This window comes from Panthera uncia, chromosome A2 (genome assembly GCF_023721935.1).
Source record: "Panthera uncia isolate 11264 chromosome A2, Puncia_PCG_1.0, whole genome shotgun sequence".
Lineage (NCBI taxonomy): Eukaryota > Metazoa > Chordata > Mammalia > Carnivora > Felidae > Panthera > Panthera uncia.
In genome coordinates, this window is record NC_064816.1 from 150,793,557 (window position 1) to 150,813,827 (window position 20,271).

The window sequence follows — 20,271 nt, forward strand, 5'->3', positions numbered from 1 at the left end:
TTTGACCTTTCAACTCCAAACAAAACAAAACTCATAATTCCAAACTGTACTAATGGCTTTGGTCATAGACTCCCTCACTTGTTTCTTTACCAGGGGAGCTTCAGTGCACTTATCTGGTGGGCAGCACAAACCCTGATATGGGACAAAGTGCTCTGTGTCCTAAGACACATGGGAGTCCTGCTGCCAACCCACCACACTGAAGCAGATTAGTTGGCCAAAGGCTTCACCTAAAACACTTGGGATTTGGAAAACCAAGGATAAATTTGTTGAAACAACCATTGTTCTTTAGTTACTAAAATTCATTCCCTTTGTATAGAAATCAACCATAAGTGAAAATTTGGGATCTTGTAAAGGTAAGTACTCCTGAAAAAAAGAACAACAACAACAACAACAACAACAACAACAAACAGAACAGGAAAAAGGAAACCTGGACTTCAGAAGTTTGAAGGAACTTGAGAACTGAAACTTGAGAGTCTAGGCACAAGATATGATCCTGGAACCAAGTTGAGAACACCTGGAAAGAGAAGAGATAAAAGCAAGTGTCAGCTTGCTCCTTCTGGGTCTTGAGCTTAGCTGGACCCTGTGCTTCTGTCAGACCCTAACATGGATGATATACCCCATTGGGCCAGCTCTAAGAACACCACCTGCTATGAGGTTGCTGCAGCGACTATGGCTATAGGTAGACATGTCTTCCCTTGCCTCAGTTTCCTCATCTATAAGATGGAGGAAATATCAGAACTGCAATGTACATGGAAATGCATTTTCAGTCTGTAGAATGTCATACAAATTTTATTGTTAATCCACTGAGTGTCCTTATGTCTATTTACACTTTTCTGTTCTTCCTCCCCTATGTATCTTCCTGATACATAGCAGTTTTTCCTTTGAGCTGGTACTTTGTAATAAGGCTATTCTGAGTCTCTTTTTTCAAATGTTTTCAAATGCTTCACTGCTAAATTAAATAATGCCCATCTTTTCCTCACTTTATAAAATAAATAGATACAACTATCCCAGTTTTATGTTATTTTTCTGTATTTTTCTTAAACTTTTTATACTTGCTGCTATTCATATGTTTCCCTCTAGAAAGAACAAAATATATGAACAAAAACCAGACAAGAAAACTTTTGAAATCGCCAGTAGAGTTCATGTGCAGTGTGTATGTGTATCTTGTGTGTGTGTGTGTGCATGTGCATGTATTTTCATGCACGTTATCTTACATAGCAAACATCATATTTTCTGCTGGTAAAATTTTCTCTGGTTTGTATAATGAACTTTAACATATCAGTGTTTCTTCATGCTCTTCAAAGAGCACTGTTATTTGATGGTGATTCACTGAATAAATGTGAGCACTATTGCTTGGAGAGGCTTTGGTTTATCTCCTATTCTGGCAGTGAGATATTGAGTTGCACGATGTTTTCCCCAAAATGACTTATGTTTAGTCTCTGCACTGAGGTGTGGACAGGGTGATTGTTGTCTCTCAACTTATCTGCATGTGTTTATACTTCTATTCACTTAGGTTTTGTCTAAATAGGATATAAATGTTGAGCTGTTCATTGAAATAAAGCATACACATTTTTACAGTCACACCACAGTGAATGGGATGTGAGGCGAGATGGGGTTGGCACCATGCTGGGAGGAGAAGAAACAATTCTCCATAGCTGGAGGCACTTTGATGGCACCTGGTGATGGAAAAACCTCAGAGAAGGTGATCTCAAACCGGACAGACACTGATTCATTTGGGCACAAGATGTTTAGAGATCTTTGGGAAACTGCTTTTACCCACAGCTGGAAGTGTTATCATATGTTAATTTCAAGAATAATACAAAATATTCTAATTTCAAATTAGATAAGATTATTTTTTGCATTTTATAAAGCATCTGTATTCTTATTTTTTAAATTTATTTTTAATTTGCATCCAAGTTAGTTAGCGTATAGTGAAATAATCATTATTAGGAGTAGATTCCAGTGATTCATCCCCTGTGTATAACACCCAGTGCTCATCCAAACAAGTGTCCTCCTTAATGCTCCTTGCCCATTTAGCCCATCCCTCCACCCACAGTGTCTCCAGCAACCCTCAGTTTGTTCTCTGTATTTGAGAGTCTCTTATGTTTTGTCCCCCTCCTTGTTTTTATATCATTTTTGTTTCCCTTCCCCTATGTTCATCTTCTTTGTATTTTAAATTCCACATATAAGTGAATTCATATGATATTTGTCTTTCTCTGACTGACTAATTTCACTTAGCACAATACCCTCTAGTTCCATCCACGTTGCTGCAAATGGCAAGATTTCATTCTTTTTGATTGCCGAGTAATACTCCATTGTATATATACACCACATCTTCTTTATCCATTCATCCATCGGTGGACATTTGGGCTCTTTCCATACTTTGGCTATTGCAATTTAGACAAGATTATATTTTTCTTTCTGGGTAAATTAAAATTTATAATTATAACATATCCTATGATCTTTATGAAGATATATATTTCTAATTCCAGCTTGAGGAAAATTTAGTCTTTTATTGGATTATTTAAATAGATGGTTAGTCAGATACAGAGTTGATAATATAGATGACAGGCTATGTTACGGATGTAACACAAGCTTATTTCCCAATATATGCCCAAATGAAAGCACACCTGAGTTGGAACAGACTTTAGGGATTATGTAGTTTAAAACTGTTACATCCTAAAATTTCCTCTAAACCGTATCTTTCCAGTCTTCATCAACATCTGACTAAATACTTTCTTGAAGGGTTGCCCATTCAATTATTGGGCAGTATTAATTTTTAAAACATTTTTCCTGGTACAAATATGAATTTTGGCTCCTCAGAGATGATTTCATGAGCTTTAATTTCACATCCTAAACCATGTCTACGATAACCTTCCATTTTTTTTGATGGTGGCTACTATTTTCCTATTAATCACCTAGATCAGAGCTCCTTATTTCTCAAACATCACCCTCATGACCTGTAGTTTTATGAAAAGTCCTGCTTATTTTTATTTAAATGCCACCCTTTTCTGGCTATTTAAAAAATTGTCTATAAAATTCTAGTGATTTGCAGCTCCAAGAAACATGTGTTATTACTCACTTATTATTTGTTGTGTTATGCACAATAGCTGTAATTAATCCAGACAAATACTATAGCTTGCAGGCTGGAAGTTCTCTGCTCAGAGTAGCCAAAAACTCTTGTTTAGAAAAAACTTGACACTTTTCTAAATTGATTTTTTTTCTAGATTACTCTCTATGTGCTGTTTGTTTGTTTGTTTGTTCATTTGTAACATTTCCTTGATATTTCATGCTGTCTCTCTATAGTTCTTGGGCTGGTTTCTTGTTTTAAATTGACTCCCTAATTTTGAAATGAGTTTGGAGAAAAGCTGCAAGAACAATATGAATAACTCCAGTGTAATCTTCACCCAGATTTCCCAAACATTATCCTCAGATTATGAATTATTTACCATATCTACTTTCTCTCTGTCTTCCTTTCCCTCTTTCTCACACACATGTATAGTATTTGAGAGTTTGTAAACAAGATGTCTCATCGGAACAAAATGCTTTAGTGCGTATTTCCTAAAACACAGGAACATATCCTTACATAACCACAATACAACCAGCCAAATCATGAAATTAACGTTCATGTAATACTAACACCTAATGCACAGACACCAGTAAAATTTCACCAATCATCCCAATAATGCTCTTTATGAACAACACAAAACAACAATGATGACAACAGCAACAGCAAAGAATTTGGCCCAAGAGAGCACATTGCATGTTGCATTGGCCTGTTTCATTGGATTTTTGTTTGCTGCTTAGTTGTCTCCATGCTGAAACTATTCCTTAGTCCCTCTTTTTCATTCATGATTTTGGCATTTTAAAGATGACACACCAGCTCTTTGGAGAATATCCCTCATTTTAGGTTTGTCTAATATTTCGTGTGATTGCAATGACGTTGTACATTTGAGGCAGAAATAACACAGAAGTGATGCTGTGTCCCTCTTGCTGCACACATCAGGAAGTATGGGATGCCTATTTGTCCATTACTGGCAACGTTACTTTGGCTGAGGTGGTGCCTGCCAGGTTTCTCCACAGTAGTTGCTTTTTTTTCTCATAGTAAATAATAAATATATTGTAAGGAGATACTTTGAGGCTATATGGCTATCTGCTTCCTCTTTTATATGTTTGGCCACCTGTTGATGAGTCTGGCCTGAATCAATTACTACTATGAGTTTGCCAAGTGGTGATGTTCCTTTTTTTTAATGTTTATTTATTTTGAGATAATAAAATAAATTACAAAGTAAATAAATGTTTATTTTGAGAGAGAGAGTGGGAGTGGGGGAGGGGCAGAGAGAGAAAGAGAGAGAGAATCCCAAGCAGGCTCTGCGCTGTCAGCTCAGAGCCCAATGTGGGGCTCAATCCCACAAAGTGTGAGATTGTGACCCGAGCCAAAATCAAGAGTCGGACTCTAAACCGACTGAGCCACCCAGGCACCCCTCAAATGGTGATATTCTTTAACGTTCCTTCTACATTTGTTACTTGGCATTATAAAGGCTCTTCTTTCTTTACTATTTATTTTTTGAGTAACTCTTGGTAAATTGTCACTTCCCAGAGCCCCGCTAAATGTGCCCCTATTCTGAGATCCCCACATAGTCTAACAATCCAGCAATGAAAACTCTAACTCCTAGAAATCAGGGGGCTTCCAGTGACCTTCTTTATGGGGCCACTCTGATCGGTGAGTGCCTGTGCAATGGCTTAAGTGTATAAAGCCGGAACGTGATTCCTGCCTGTCCAAGAAATGGACAAATCAAGGGCAGTTTAACTAGTTCAGGGGTCCTCGGTCTTGGATCCATATTGGAAACACCTGGAGAGTTCCATAATTCACTAATGCCTGGACTCCATGCCCATCACCCAGTTAATTCTAATATGGAGTCAAGACTGGGAGCCACTGTGTTAGTGGAGTAGTGAGGTGGGGGAGCTTTCCTGTTCAGTCTCAGCTGACTCAGAAGTAGCAGGAATTTGGACACTAATGAGAATTCTAGCCAACAGGAAAAAGAAACTCAGTGATCCGTTTCCCAAAGGAGAGAGAGAGACAGAGAAGGACAAAGAGAAGAAGGGAGGAGAAAGAGGAAGAAGGAGAAAGAAGGAAAAGGAGAGAAGAGAAGGGAAGAAGGAAGGAGCAAAGAATGTGATAAAATATAGGCAATGGATAATGCTAGGTAAAAGATATAGGAGAATTCTTTCAACTTTTCTATTAATTAGAAATTGTATCAAAATATTCAACAAGAAAGACGAGAGCCACTGTAAACATTAACCTATGGTTCCTCCTCTCCTCACAAAACCACAGAAAAAAATAATGAGGGAATAAATTCTTATTTACCCTCCACATTTAATATGGGGTTTTAAGTAGAGGAGGTGAGGTGGAAAAGGAGGTCTGACCTGACCTTAGAGACCCCTCAGGGATGAGGGATGACAGGCCCAAGTGACGCAATGTTGAGAAAGTTGGGGTCTTTCCCTTTCCACCTCAGTGCAGAGCATCTTCCTCCTACAGTGTGTCATTAGACCATCAACAAACTGCAGTCACAAAGCACATGGATTGGAAAAAAGCCTTGAGGTATCTAATCAAGTCCCCCACCCTAACTATGAAGGTTTTAAAACATTTCTCCATACTACATGGCAATGAGAAAGAACGAAATATGGCCCTTTGTAGCAACGTGGATGGAACTGGAGAGTGTGATGCTAAGTGAAATAAGCCATACAGAGAAAGACAGATACCATATGTTTTCACTCTTATGTGGATCCTGAGAGACTTAACAGAAACCCATGGAGGAGGGGAAGGAAGAAAAAAAAAAAAAAAGAGGTTAGAGTGGGAGAGAGCCAAAGCATAAGAGACTCTTAAAAACTGAGAACAAACTGAGGGTTGATGGGGGGTGGGAGGGGGGGGGTGGGTGATGGGTATTGAGGAGGGCACCTTTTGGGATGAGCACTGGGGGTTGTATGGAAACAATTTGACAATAAATTTCATATATTGGAAAAAAAACAAAAAACAAAAAACAAAAAAACAAAAAAAACACATTTCTCCAGAGATATTGGTCCGAGCGCTCTAATATATAATGGAATATATACATATATATAATATATATAATATGTATAATGGGATGCATCCCTTTTAACTATAGATATAACTATAGTTATAATTACAACTATAGTTATAATATAGTTATAACTATAACTATAGATATAATCTATAACTATAGATTTAACTATAATATATATAATATATATAATGGAATGAATCCCTTTTAACTATAGAAACATCATTCTCTGTAGATTGATATAGATATAGTTCCTGTCTCCAGGCATCGGGGGAGGAATGCTCAGTGGCACTGGGGAAAGGTCAGAGGTGGATAGTTGAGCCCACAGGGAAAATGGCCATTGAGATGCTTGTAGAAACTCAAGAACAGCTCCAAAAGGGCAGAGAGGGTGCCTTTCCCATTTTCCATTCATTTCAGTAGCTCCTGTTCTAACCTGATGTCAAGCACACAGATGGTGCTCAGGGAATATGTGCATGATCACAAAATGCTGAAGTCAGGAGATGGGGAGAAAAGTAAAACAAAAGAAGGAAGGCTAAATAGGAACAAGAAATTCAAAGAAGCACAAAAGAAAGCAGAGGTGCCTGGAAACTGCACTGGGCCACGAGCTGGGCAAAGGGAGCCAGTGGGAGATTCTGGCTCAGAACGTTGGGGTAGTTGCCCAGCTGGCTTGAACCTGTCAAAGTAGACCTGAGGGTTGGCTTCTGAAACCCAGCCAGAAGCGGTGCTTGGTTTTTGTTTTAACCTAGAAGATTGGGGTTGAAAGAATTTGCTTGGGAGTCTTGGAGTAATACAGATTGGAATAGAAATGTCAGATTTGACAAAACAAGGAGAAAAGTGGCCTAGTTGTTCTGTGTTTTTATCTATACCTCATCTTTATCTGTGTGTTCCCTCATGCTGTGGCAAGTCATTCGTGTACTTCACACAGCTACCAAATGGCATCAACCATGTTTTAGAATCAAAAGGAAATCCTTCATTTCCCTTGGATGGTGGGACCACAGAGATACTCAACAGTGAACTCACACAGCCCTCTGCTTCTGGTGAGCCTAGTTTTTTCCATAATCATAAACTTTGACAATTCTTTTTGATTTAAGGACACCAACTCCCTCTGCTTACACATCATGAGGCCCAGAAGTGACCCCAAGCATTGAAAATGTCCAGTACTGAGATTGCAGGAACAGAATGTGAACACTGAATATTCTGCATAATCTTAGGATGGAGCCTCCAGAATTCTCCAGAAGAAGTGACAGTAAAGGTAACGGGCTCGTTATCGCGCATACACCTCACCAATCCCAGAGGTTGCTGTGCCAGGAAGCAGGGCTATGATGTGAGATCAAGACTTGGCTCCTCGAGCAGTAGTAAACAATTTACTCAGGCCAGATCCCTGGTTTCTCAGAGATTAAGATCCCTCTAAACACACTGGGATAGCCAGAGTAGGGGTCCCTTCCAGAGCACATGAACAAAGAACAAGGCAATTCCTATTGTAGCATGGTGACTTTAAATCTCAAAGGACACGGTTCTACAGAGATTATTCTTAAGCTTAGAAGACAGAAATGTCCCCAGAAGCTCAGAGCAGCCACCACCAATAAACCTTTCCTGTCAACTGTGGTTCCAAATTGCAGTCTGATTCCACAAACCATTTGTGCCTACTCCCTTCTGTGTCCATGTGAACCTTTTTGACATGCCCTGGGCTCCAGAGCTAAGGACTACTCCTCTCCTCCTTGGCCTTGACCTCTTTTCAGAGCCCAATTCAGCCTTCCTGGTTAGTTAGGCTCTTGACACCTAGCAATCTGAGTGTTGAGAATGTGACACTTGGTGGAATAAAGATCAACTGATAATAGAGGCACAGGTGAGGAGAGCAAGGACTGCATTAGATGTTGCATTTGGGACAACCAGGTCCTTAAATGTCCTCCAGGTGCTTTATACTGAGCCATTCAAGAGACCTCCCAGCTGCCTCTCCTGGACCAAAGTCTCAAAGGAAGGAGATGGCAACAGGAAGCAAGTTCAGTTCTATTTAATCTGATGTCTTGAGTTTTGTCCCTTATAAACAGAGCCTCTCCCTTTCCCACCAATCATACATGTGGCTTCCTGCCTCTGACTCATAGGGAAGGTGAGGCGAAAAATGCCATAAGAAAAGAGAAACAGGAGCCCCCTTTAGGGTCAGCATGGGTAGAGGAGGGTTTACAGGGCTCTCCCTCTGCATTCAAGCTCCCACCTCCCCAAATGGTATCCCCTTGGGTAAGCTGGAGCATCAAACTTCTCAGAGAGTGGTGCACACCCAGCCTTGAATCCTTACTTTGTCAGAAAACATATGGTCCCAAATATGGACCTTTTTGGTCCCCAAAAGGATGAATTGTATCCCTAGGCATGGAAGAGTCTTTACAGAATAAGTGCAATCCCCAGGCCCACGATGTCCTCAGGCCTGGGTCATGGGAAGGGGCAACAGATGGGGGGCTTTGGAGAGCCCAAGCAGAGCAGAATTTCTGTATTTGGTAATAAGGGGAGGGCTGAGCAGAGAGGAACCTGAGTATTTGACATAAGGAGATAGTATCAGACTCCAACCTGCAGGGTGGCAAGAAGCCAAGAAAGAGCCCCCTGCCCAAACAAGAGGGCAGCCAGAGGGAGGCACCTCAGGGTAGCAGTGCTGGAGCCCAAGAGGGCAATTGGTGCAGCCCTGAAGCCTGCAGGGGTTTTGTCCTGGGGCTCCACTTTGCCTCCGGAGGACTCCAAGCAGGGTCCCCGAGGAGCACGGATAATTTCTGGAATCCAGCCTGTTGTGTTTTCCACTACCTCCTGTAGGAGAAGGAAAATGGGGGGAAATGGGTAAGGGCAGAAGCTTCTCCCACCCTCATTTCCTTTCTTGTGCACTTACTTAGTGATCCCCAGTCCTTGCAGCCTCACAAACCAACTGGGATATTCCAACAACCCCACAATCCAGAACAGCACCACCCCATCTCTCTGCTCCCCAGCCCTTGCTTCCCTGACCCAGTGTTCTTACCACTGCCATTCACCTACCTCCTTCTTTCTTTTCCTGGCTTTTTCCAACACCGTTCCACCCCCCTCCATCCCTAACCCTGAGAGGGTGGTGTCTCTTGGAACACTCACATCAATGGTCTTTATTATCACTGTCTGCTGGGCCTCCTTGCAGGCTTTCTCAGCCTTCTTAATGTTCTCTGGGGTCCATTCAACATTGTTCATGGCCATCATGCCCTCCATGGAACTGCCATGGGCAAGGGGAACACACAATAAGATAGGGTCAACTTAAAGCTTTGACAAAATAGCCTCACTTTTGTTAGCATAATTTCTAGGTCAGCATAAACCAAAAAGAATGCCTCACAATTTAATATGACCACGATGAATTTGGCAGAAGGAGAAATATCAAAACTCAGAGATGAGCATTTTTTAAGTGAAAAAGAGAAACTCTTGACTCTTTAAAAAGTGGTTCTTAATCTGAGGGCCATGAAGTTCAAGAAAGTCGATGGAGTGACTTCAGGGAACCTATAAATGCCCTGAAATAGTATGTGAAATGTGTGTGTCTGCACAGATGTGCATTTTCCTTGGAAAGGATGATCAGAACTTTCATTAGAATCTCAGAGACAACCCTAACCCTGAATAATTAGGGGTCACTACTTGAAAGTAAACAGTCTTTGACTGTCAGGTAGGGCATGAGAAAAAGGCAAAGAATTTGTACATAAGTGATCTAACTTTTAGAGGTCAGTTCTTATCTGCTTTTCTGAATGACCTCACTAATATGGAAAAATCTTCTATCTTACATCAGAGCTTCAAGAGTCAGACGCTGACAGAAGCAGGCATTAAGAAGGCAGGGGCTAACCAGGGAGCCTGCTGAGGAATCCTAACTCACTAGTGTAGGGGGTAGTAGGTGCTCTTCCTTTTCCTCCTTCCTCGTCCTCCCCAAGACCCCTCCCACACACAATTGAAGGTCTTATCTTCCAGGATGACTCACTCTGATACCTCCTCCCCCAGCTCATGGGCCACGTGGATGATGTCAGGGTACCCCATGCAGCTGGAGATGTTGTTTCGGGGATAGTAGAAGAGGAAGATGAGGCACATCTCATTAATGGTGCTGGGACCCCCCTGGAGAAGAAAAGAGAGCCAGAAATGGAACAGAAAGATACAAAGGCAAGCAGAGAGAAGGGAACAAGGCAGGCAGAAAATAGATTATGTGTCATTCTACCAATGATTCTGTTTTCCTTTTCCCTTAGCCTGCAACAAGCTCACTGAGTGTTAATTACTACTTCTTAGCTACCCTTTCCTTTTCTGATTGGTGGGCATTCATTGATGTTATTTTCAAAGAAATATTCCATATATCTGCCCTATCCACTACATTTCCACAGCCACTGCTCTGGTTTGAGAAGATGGTTGAGAAGATGAGAGAAGATACTGAGTTTCCAAAAAAAAGCCACTCCCTTCTGAGCTCTCCATCTCTATGTGTCTAAAGCAAGACCCATTCAAATATATCACATGTTCAGTTCACTGTAGTAGGACCTTATGGTTTTTCCCTGTGAATCCCCTAGTGCATTTTCCCCATCTGTCTCTTACAGTATATATTACTTTCTACTTTGCATCATAGTATATATGGCTATAGTTTCTTCCTCAATAGCACACAACCCCTTAGGAATCCTATAAACACTGAAACTACTTTTGATATATAAATGGCTGGGTTTCCTTGTGACCATAAGAAAAATAGCTAACTCATAGGGTGCCTGGGTGGCTCAGTTGGTTAGGCAGCTGATCTTGATTTTGTCTCTGGTCATGGTCTCACGGTTCATGGGTTCAAGACCCCTGTTGGGCTCTGTGGCTGACAGCTCAGGGCCTGCTTGGGATTCTCTGTCTCCTTCTCTCTCTCGGTGCCCCTCCGCCTCCTCTCTTTCTCTCTCTCTCTTTCTCTCAATAAATAAATTTTTAAAAACCTTAAGAAAAAAAGAATAATAGCTAAGTCTAATTGAACATCTACTATAAGTCAGGCAATGATCTAGATGTTTTATTTTTTTTTAATTTTTATTTATTTTGAGGCAGAGAGAGGCAGAGTATGAGTGGGGAGGAGCAGAGAGAGAGGGAGCCTCAGAATCCAAAGCAGGATCCAGGCTCTGAGCTGTCAGCACAAAGCCCGACATGGGGCTCGAACCCATGAACTGTGAGATCATGACCAAGCCGAAGTCGGACACTTAACCGACTGAGCCACCCGGGTGCCCCATTGTTTTACATATGTTAATCAACTCTCACAACAATATTATGAGATAGTATTGTTAGTTCTTATATGAATTAAGAAACTGAGGCACAAAGAGATTGAATAACTTGCCTAAGGTTAGAAAACTACTAATAGTTGTGTTGGCATTCAAACCCAGGCAAAGAGACCAAGCTCTTGGTCGCTATAACATGCTGTATGTCCATTGTCTTAGTGGGTCATTGACACCAGATAATAGGGAATCCTTGTACCCATCTTAAAATCACTGTGATGTGAGAGCATGAAAAGCCCCATGTAAATAATATCATTGGAGGAAGAAAGGGGCTTCAGCTGGAACAATCAGTCACTTAACAGCCAAGGCCAGGGTTGGGGTCTATTCTGAGGCTACTGTCCTTGACCATGGTGGGGAGGGAGGTACTCACAAAAGTCAAGGAGTCCCGGTCCAGCGTCTGGTAATGACACTCCACCAGCAACTCATCTCCCTATTCGGAGTGAAACGTGAAGGACCCCTTCAGACCCATTCTGTGTCTTTCAAAACACAGAAGGACTGCTACTGCCTGAGAACCCCCTTGGCTGACAGGGATGAGCTCTGATCCTGCCTCCCCAGCCTGTCTCCAGTCACACCTCCCTGCAGGCTCCCACCTGTTTAATCTCCATTCGATAAGGTAAATCTCGAGTCTCCTGCAGATTGAAGTCGTAGAGATCATCTTTGCAGATTATTCGGAGTTGTGTTCCATTTCTAGAGGGAACAAAGCAGTGTAATGTGCTCATACTGTGGGCAAAGATTTACCGTAAAACAAAAAAGCTCCTCCTTCCACAGCTTTATTCTGGTCACCTCTATTCTATGGGTAGTTCTAGCTCCTCCTTACTCCCAACCAAGCATAACCTTAGGCTGCAGAATAAGTAACTATTCTCACATTTGTTCCCACATGCAGATGGGAAAGCTTCAAGTCCATGTCTTCCCTTACCTGTATTGCACAGCCTGCAGAGCACGGCCAGCCAGGTGGGTGTGGAGCAGGTAGCCATATACCTGTATGTCAGGCACTGGGACCCCATTCATCTGTGGCAGGGAGGAGAAGACACATCTGATTTGTTAAGAACTCTCATCTTGCCCTGTTCCTTGATTTTTCCCCGTTAATATTTGACATCTTCCTCCTATGACTGACACGAGCCCCTTTAGTTCTTACTGGGCCCTCCTGGACCCTCTTCCTGCCCCACCCCCTGGCCCCAAAGCCCTGACTCCTTCCTTCCCTTGCATGATCCAGATTATAGGTTTTCCTGAACATAGGTAGCTATTCTCCGGGTCCAGGGCTCAGGCTGTGTGTGCTTATGGACCAGCCCAGATCTGTGACGGGAAACAAGGAACCTTGGGGAGGATGTGCCTCCCAGCTTCACCTCCTCAAACTTCTCCGTCTTACACAGCCCATAGGACAGGAAGGACTCCGCGCCTGGGGGTATGAAGTGGATGGGGAAAGTGAAGAAACCCAGCTGGAGGACTCCCATGTCGTATTTGCGCAGCTTTGCCGTGTAGTATAATCGGATGCCTGAGGAGTCGTACACGCCTGGTGCAGAATGGAAGAATCACAGAAGGTAAGAGAGCTGGTCACCATGTGGGAGCAAGAGGCCCAGGAAAGACAGGGAAGGGCTGTGGCCAAAAGGAGCCAGTGTGCATCCCGCAGCACCTTCCCAACACCTCAAGGAATCAGCCAGGCACACCAGTTCTTCTTCTATAAATGCTCCAGATGCTCACCTGGAACGTTGTGAAAATTGCTGTAATGAATCTCCAATCGGATCCACTGGGGGTCTAAGGGAGTCCCAATAGAGACACCCACATCATCTGGAAACTGGTAACTCTGTTGGATGGAGGAAGATTTGGCAGCGGGAAGGGCTTGGTGCTAGGTGCAGGGACCAGCACCTGCCCATGTTTTATGGCCCTCATCCCAGACCTCCCCCATCTCCTGGCCTTCCATCAGTCCAGCAATCCCAGTAGCCTGACAACATGCACACACTTAGCCACCTATTTCCCTCATCACAAGACTCACTGTGCCCCCGACAGCCCAGCCCACGATGACCTGCGAGCAGAGGGAGAAGGCAGGGTCAGCCCCGTAGCAGTCACTGATGCCCGTGGGGAGAACACTGGCATTGCCACAGGCATAAACCAGGATGTGATGCACCATCGTCTCGTTGTGCTTGAGCAGCTTGGGCTCAAACTGGGTGAGGGAAGGAAGGCAGATCAGAGTCAAGATCTTCTATGTCAAGTCCTATTTCTCCCATCCCTTTGCCCCAAAGAAAACTATACCCATTTCCCACTTCTCTTTCTCTTTCTTTTCTATTTGCTCTCTGTTTTTTTGTCCCCAACCCATCACTTACCCTGACTCTGTCTGATTTCTCTCTCAGCCTCCACCCTTTTAAAGTCCTTCCCTGAGTGCACAACATGCCAAGTCTAGCAGAGAATATCCTCATGACTTCTGACTTTCCCTTAGTAATCTTACTAGTCTATAATATCTGAGCACATGCCTCATTGGATTCGCGTCTTAAAGAAAAAAATTGGCTCCCACACATTTGCTAGTTATTGTAAGATCAAAACTTGAAATCACTCAACTATGAAATCAGGTGGCCAAGTTGAAGTTCCCTCTAGCCAGACTTCATGGACCTGACAGCCCTTGGCCATGACCCCCAGCCTGAACTTCCTCCTGGGCTATGAGCACAATTCTAGGCCCAATGTGGGGCTTGTATTTTGCCCTTCGGAAACACTAATTTGTTACCTTCATCAAAATCTCTGCTGCATTGTGGGACTCAAATAGAACAGTGTTGGGCTCAAGAAATCATGAAACTACCACCTCCACCAAATCTGGCCTGGCCTCGCTGTGCTCCCAGCTACTTCTCTCCAGCTTCCTCTCAGCAGTTTTCTGAACATCATCCTTCCAGAGCTGGCTGCGCTCACAGCGCTGCTCAACTGCCTTAGCAACATCTGGTTCGCCCTACCTTGAAGATGTGATGCTTCTTGCTGACGATGGGGAGAGGGAGGAAGGTGCAGGCATATGTGGTGTCATCCTCTGGAATGAGGAACTGGAGAAGGACACACAGAGGCTGAGCTGGTTGGGAAATGAGGCTCTCAGAGAAGCCGGGGAAGGGACAGGCTAGCTTGGCAGTCCTCAGCGGACTGAGGAAGTCATAGCAATCTCAATTCAAGGAATGTACTGAGTATTGGGTGCAAGAGGAGGGTCATGATTGAGTGGGAAGGGGGCTGGGAGATGGCTGGGTGGGGTGGAGGGCTCTTACATCAGTGAGTTCCAAGTCATGGATGATGGTGTCCTCAGGGATGTCAAGGTCATCAGGGTGGACTATTTGTAGCAGGAAGATGGACTTGACAAAAGTACGGTCCCGATCCAGCTTCAGAGTGTCATCCAGGCCATAGGCAGCCAGAACCCTTATGGTGTCACTCTGGGGGTGTGATTGGCATTGAGGTGCTTCTGCCCGTGAGTAGCACTTTGCACATACCCACACCCAAGGACTGACACAAGCCACTTGCTCACATCTACACAGTGGAATGGAAGGAGCTTCAGACTGGGGGATCGAAACCATCGGGTTCTAGTTCTACCTCAGAGGCCAACTTGCTGGAAATAAAAGCAAGTCACATTCCCTCTCAATGCTTATATCCACATCTGAGAAGTGACACACTAAAGTTCCGTAAAATCAAGCAAGGTTCTTGGATAGGGGAAGCCAGGGGAGGGTGGGGTGGATGCTGAATCAGTGGGAAATCAATCCCCTTGTAGAGGGCTTGTGGATTTGGGGAGGGACATGACTGGGGAGGTGCCTGGAAAGGCGCAGAGGGACAGAACCCCTGGGAACTGTGCCTGCCACCTGAGATACAGGCACATTCCGGATGGGGAGTGACTCCGCCTACCCAGAAGGAAAAGCTGCTTGTAATCGAATGCTTCCCTCCCCTTCCTATTTTACCGTAATGTCTTGGTCATGGGCATCACAGGAGCGGAAGGGCCTGGAGAAGCGCATGGTGGTGAAGACAGCGTCTTCTGTCAGCCCCTGAAGCTCAGCATCCTGGCTCCCGTCCTCCTCCAAGGTGTCTTCATCCACCAGGTGCTGATCCTGGGGTCCAGTGAAGGTCAAAGAGTAAAAACAGGAAACTCCAGTGGTCATGACTGTGGAGCGGCTAGTGACCCTTTAGCTCCCCCAAGGTACTAAGTTAGCAGAACCCAGGTCTTCTTCATTTTGTAGTTTGCTCCAGGGACAGAGCATGGCATCAAAGTGGATCCTCAGGCAGAGGGATGAACAAACTCTGATGGAATTTCGCCAGCTGACCCTGATTTACTTCTCCCATTCCAAATCGCAAGTCCATAAATCCTAGTGTTCCTGCATCTCTAGCCCGTGAAAAGTCACATACCCTCTGGACTCTCAATGCTATCTGTCCTCTCTTGTGGCTCATAACATTGACCCTTCCCCATACAAATGCAGTTCAGATGGGTGAGGTTGGGAGATGGGTGAGTTGCTTCTTCATCTGTAAAATAGGGTCATAATCATCCACCTCATAGTGAGGCTGTGAGGTTTAACAAGCAAAGATTGTGGAACAATGCCTGGTTAATCAAAAGTACATTACAATTTTAAGCTATTACTATGGTAGCTGCTACTGTGTTTATTAGACTATTTTATGTTGTGGTCTACCCAACTGAGCTTAATAGAAGCTAAGGCTGAAGACTGCTTCAAACAGCGTTGACTCTCCCTCATTGTCCTGCTTTTAGTCATGCAGGACCCTCTCTCAGCACAGTGGTTCCACTCCTTAGCACCTTAGGGACACGCAATCTGGAAGACCTAGTTTGAAACTCTCCAGTGGACCATTTCTACAGGGAGAGGTCAGAAGTCAGCTGGTGTTCTGGGTGTGTGCCTGGATAAGTTTGGAAAATCTGGATCCTTCCTGGACTCAGAGTCATCCTCAACCCAGCAAGAGACCCTCATCCTTGGAAGGGAGTCACCCTCAGACTTACCGAGAAATAGACATTGCCATCAGGCAGGACTCCTCCAACCACCAGATCGCTCCCCACTCTGGTGTAGCGATTTGTGACACCCAAGCCCACCCAGCCGGCTGTCCGGACCTGGAGCTCAAACGTGATGATCTCAGCCTCAAGGTCAAAATCCCAGCGCAGGAAAATGACATTGGAAGGATCTAGGAACCTGGAATAACGCAGGCGAGATGTGGGGCCAAAGCGTTTGCCTTGGAAGAGGGCTGCCAGAGTCATAAGTAGGAGAAGCCTGAAGAGAAGGGCACAGGTCATGGCTCCTGGGGTCTGGAGCATCTCTCCTACAGATGGACACTCAAGAAGTATGGATTTATATGTGCCTCTACCTGTGCTAGGCACCGTGCCATAGGGGAGGGACAGACTGGGGCTCTTCTGATCTGATTATCCCCTGGATTCCAAGTGGTGCCACTTACATAACCCTGGAGGTTATGAGGTGTGAGGTGGTCAGAGAGGGTACAGAGCAGATTGCTCTTGCCCTGGAGCAGGCACCTGACATGAAATTCTCAGGAGTGGGTCATTTAGACTCTTCCACCCCGACCCCATGCGAGGGTCCTGCCAGTGGGGACCCTACAGAATCAAGGGGGTTGGGTTTCTCCCTGTCTCTCCTCCCTCACCTTTCTTTCTCCCTTTCTGCACCTCTGCCCCATCCCTATATCCTTGGATGTCCTTACTGAGCACCCTGCCCTCTGGCACCTGTCCCCACCCAGTTTTTATGGGCATTTTTCTATATCTGGAATTGGTGCATAGCCGGGGGTGGGGGCAGGGCTGATTACATGCAGCAGAGGAAGGAGAGAAGTTTTTGATGGGGTGTTTGGGGAAGGCTACGATTTCCATCTCCCGGAGGAGTCTTTGCTACTAATCCCTGGAAGGACACACAGAGGTGAAGGAACCATAATCAGCTTTCCAGATGGGTGAGTCTGAGGCAGTCTTGAGTTTCTGCACATTCCTGGGGAGCAGCAGGGAGGAGGAGGAGGGGAAGGAAAGAAGAGGGAGAGATAGGGGGATAAATGTAAACTGGCCTTTGGGATGTTTGGTGCTTTACCCTTCCTTCCATGAATTGCCTGCCAGAGAAGTCACATTTAGTTGACTCTCCACTAGGGGGCTTTGGTATTCAGGCAATAAAGACACAGAAGGAGTGTTAGAATATTAGGACACCAGATTTACCGAGAAATAGACACTACTGCCAGGCAATGAATTTTAGAAAAAGGAATTTTAGTGAAAAGGAATTTTAGACACACTTCATTTTTCAAGGATTGCAATCCACTTAATTTTCAATGAGGAAAGGGAAATACCAAGAGGTAACATGAGGAGTGCCTGACCCCCCCATCCAGTCAGAGGCAGAGCTAACACAAGAACACAGGGGCTCTGCCCCCAGGCCAGTGCCCGTTCCATTATTTGCTTAGGTTACAGACACCCACAAGGCACCCAGCCACCTGCCAGGCCTTCCCCACTGTGGCTGGCCCTGGTGGAAGGGGTTATCATCTGCTGGTTGCTTCTTAGGGAGGGGACCCACATCTCACTCTATTTCCAGAGTTCTTTCTGCCCAAGCTATGACACAGCTGGGCCTGAGCCAGAAATCACCTCACTGACCCCCAGCGTCCTTCCTGCGTCAGGCAATGGAGAGGCTCTGAAAAATCAACAAGGACATGTGTCCAGGGGGCATCTGCCAGCACAGAAATTAGACCACACATCACACAGGAAGTCAGCTCAGAAGTGGGTAGGAGCTGGGGCATCTATTTACGCCTCCATCTGGGACATGCATATTCTTTTCAGTATCAGTTAAGTTCATCAAAGCTGGTATGGACCCAGCTGGGGTGGTTGGCAGGCTCTGTGAGCACCTGAGTTGGAACTGGGGTGCAGTGGGAGAAGAAAACCCATTTCCCATGCCTTCTCTGAGAGAGGGGAGATTGCTGGCAGTCATCTGGAAGGAAGAGGTTTACCTTGGCCCAGGATGGGAGCAGGGCCAAGACCAGAGGAGGAGCCTTGGGACGCAATGACCTTGAGGAGCAGGAATCCAGGGAGGAGATAACAGGAGTATCAGAGACATTCTGATCCCAATCGCATTTGGGGATTAAGGCTAAGGGAGGGGGTGGCAGGGAGACAGGCAGCCCGTCCTATAAACCAAGATGGGGCCAGGATCCCTTATCCTGCAATCTGTCTACCGGCCAGAGAGCCTGCCTCAGGGAGAAAGCTGGGAGCCCGCGCCTGCAGCTCACGGTTTCTGTTCCTGGTCTCCTTCTGGCCACCCACTGGCCTTTTCTCTCCCTGTTCACCTGTTCCCCCAGTTATGGTTTGCTCCCTCTCCCAGCCCCCTTCCCTTCTACCCTCTGATCCCCAGAGCAACTCTCCCCCAGAATAAACTCAGAATGCAGTGCACGTGGCTTGCTAAGTGAGGATGTCTCTGTCCTGGCACATACATATTTCTGGTATTCAAGATGTGCGATTTGGGCATTCTTCCCAGAGCTTCATCCCTCTCCGTCCCTGGAGAGATGAGGGTGGGAACAGGCAGGACAGCGAAAGGCAAAAGGAGACCAGCACATGTTACTGAGAATGCAGGGCGATTGATATTTTCTTTACGATTAGATGATGCAAATTTGAAATAGTCAGATATAGAAAATATTAATGAACTTGTTTTATACACAAAATTGTATATAATGAAAATGTGGGGTTTTTTTGAATGAACAACACACAATTTTGAAGTCATCGAGCCAACTGAATTATAAACTGTATTATGCTGTCACCACATGGCATCAGTAACCGTTATCCTTTGCCAGAATCATGGGAACCATATTGTTGTAAGTATTTACACCTGAGCAGATTAACAAAATTAGTGAATCTGGGAGGCGCAAAGCCCCAGGACACCAGGCCACAGCTGTTCCCTGACGTGCAGTCTCCCGGGTGGTGGGCCTGCGGTCCTATCGTGCTCCAGCTGTCTTCTTCATTCATCAAGTGTCTGTGACAGCGCAGACACCTCACTGGGAACACTGACGTGAATATGGTGCAGTCCCAGGTCTTGAAATTGTAAAGTTCAGTTGCTAGATCCCTATGTGTCCCCTTACTTTTGTCCATAAAATTCTGAGGGGGAAGAGAAGGTAGCTATGGGCCTTTACATCTGATTTCCCAGATCGCTGATTTCCAAACTTTCTGAAAAAACAAGGCCTCTTACCACTGTTGAAAAGTAGGGGCGCCTGGGTGGCTCGGTCGGTTAAGCGTCCGACTTCGGCTCAGGTCATGATCTCGCAGTCCGCGAGTTCGAGCCCCGCGTCGGGCTCTGGGCTGACCGCTGAGAGCCTGGGGCCTGTTTCAAATTCTGGGTCTCCCTCTCTCTCTGCCCCTCCCCCGTTCATGCTCTGTCTCTCTCTGTCTCAAAAATAAATAAACGTTAAAAAAAAATTAAAAAAAAAAGTTACAAGATCTTGTGATTTTAATCTCAGCTGATGACTGAGAGAGAAGGCAACGTAAAAGCTGCTATTAATTCTGTGAAATTGGAATTGAATTGGTAGTTAACCGTGGCGGTGACAGGAGTCAACTCTAAGTGCTCAGTCTGTGCCAAACTCTATTCCAAGAATTTTTCATGTATTAATCTATTTACTCCTATAAAATCACCTTCATAATTATCTCCATCTTACAGAGGGAGAAACACTCCCAAGGCCACCTGCTAGGTAGGGCCGGTGCTGTGAGTTGTCAGAAAGATGTAACTGAAAATCAAAGCTCCTCCCGATTCAGAAAAATCTCTCCCCAAAAGTAGGAGAGAAAGAAAGCAGTCTCATTACTGAATAAGCATTAAACCGATGTGATACACATCCCAGGCATTTTGTTAAGGGGTTGCAAAGACAGACAGAAATCCCGGCCTTTTATACAGGTAATCAGATACAACCCATTACATAAATGTTCTCGAGATAAACTATAGCCAGACCTCAAATAAGAGGCCGGGACAGGACTTTTGTTAACC

At 44.9% G+C, this 20,271-nt stretch overlaps 1 protein-coding gene across 1 annotated transcript; it reads right to left on the minus strand.

Annotated features, from left to right (window-relative positions):
- Positions 1 to 8,630: 8,630 nt before the first annotated feature.
- Positions 8,631 to 16,574, minus strand: LOC125930479 (putative DBH-like monooxygenase protein 2). The gene is made up of 13 exons (XM_049642305.1): positions 16,287 to 16,574; positions 15,247 to 15,393; positions 14,569 to 14,730; positions 14,272 to 14,355; positions 13,329 to 13,496; positions 13,037 to 13,139; positions 12,682 to 12,848; positions 12,255 to 12,346; positions 11,929 to 12,025; positions 11,709 to 11,768; positions 10,045 to 10,175; positions 9,186 to 9,300; positions 8,631 to 8,873 (listed from the first exon to the last, which is right to left on the minus strand). Exons 1-13 carry the CDS (start codon positions 16,572 to 16,574, stop codon positions 8,631 to 8,633), a joined length of 1,857 nt encoding a protein of 618 aa, XP_049498262.1.
- Positions 16,575 to 20,271: the final 3,697 nt, after the last annotated feature.

Coding starts and splice junctions, on each gene's coding strand:
- LOC125930479 (XM_049642305.1), bottom strand. CDS start 16,574: ATGACCTGTGCCCTTCTCTTCAGGCTTCTCCTACTTATGACTCTGGCA. Junction 14,731..15,246: donor CCCATGACCAAGACATTACG/GTAAAATAGGAA, acceptor TCACACCCCCAG/AGTGACACCATAAGGGTTCT. Junction 12,347..12,681: donor AGACGGAGAAGTTTGAGGAG/GTGAAGCTGGGA, acceptor TCCCTGCCACAG/ATGAATGGGGTCCCAGTGCC.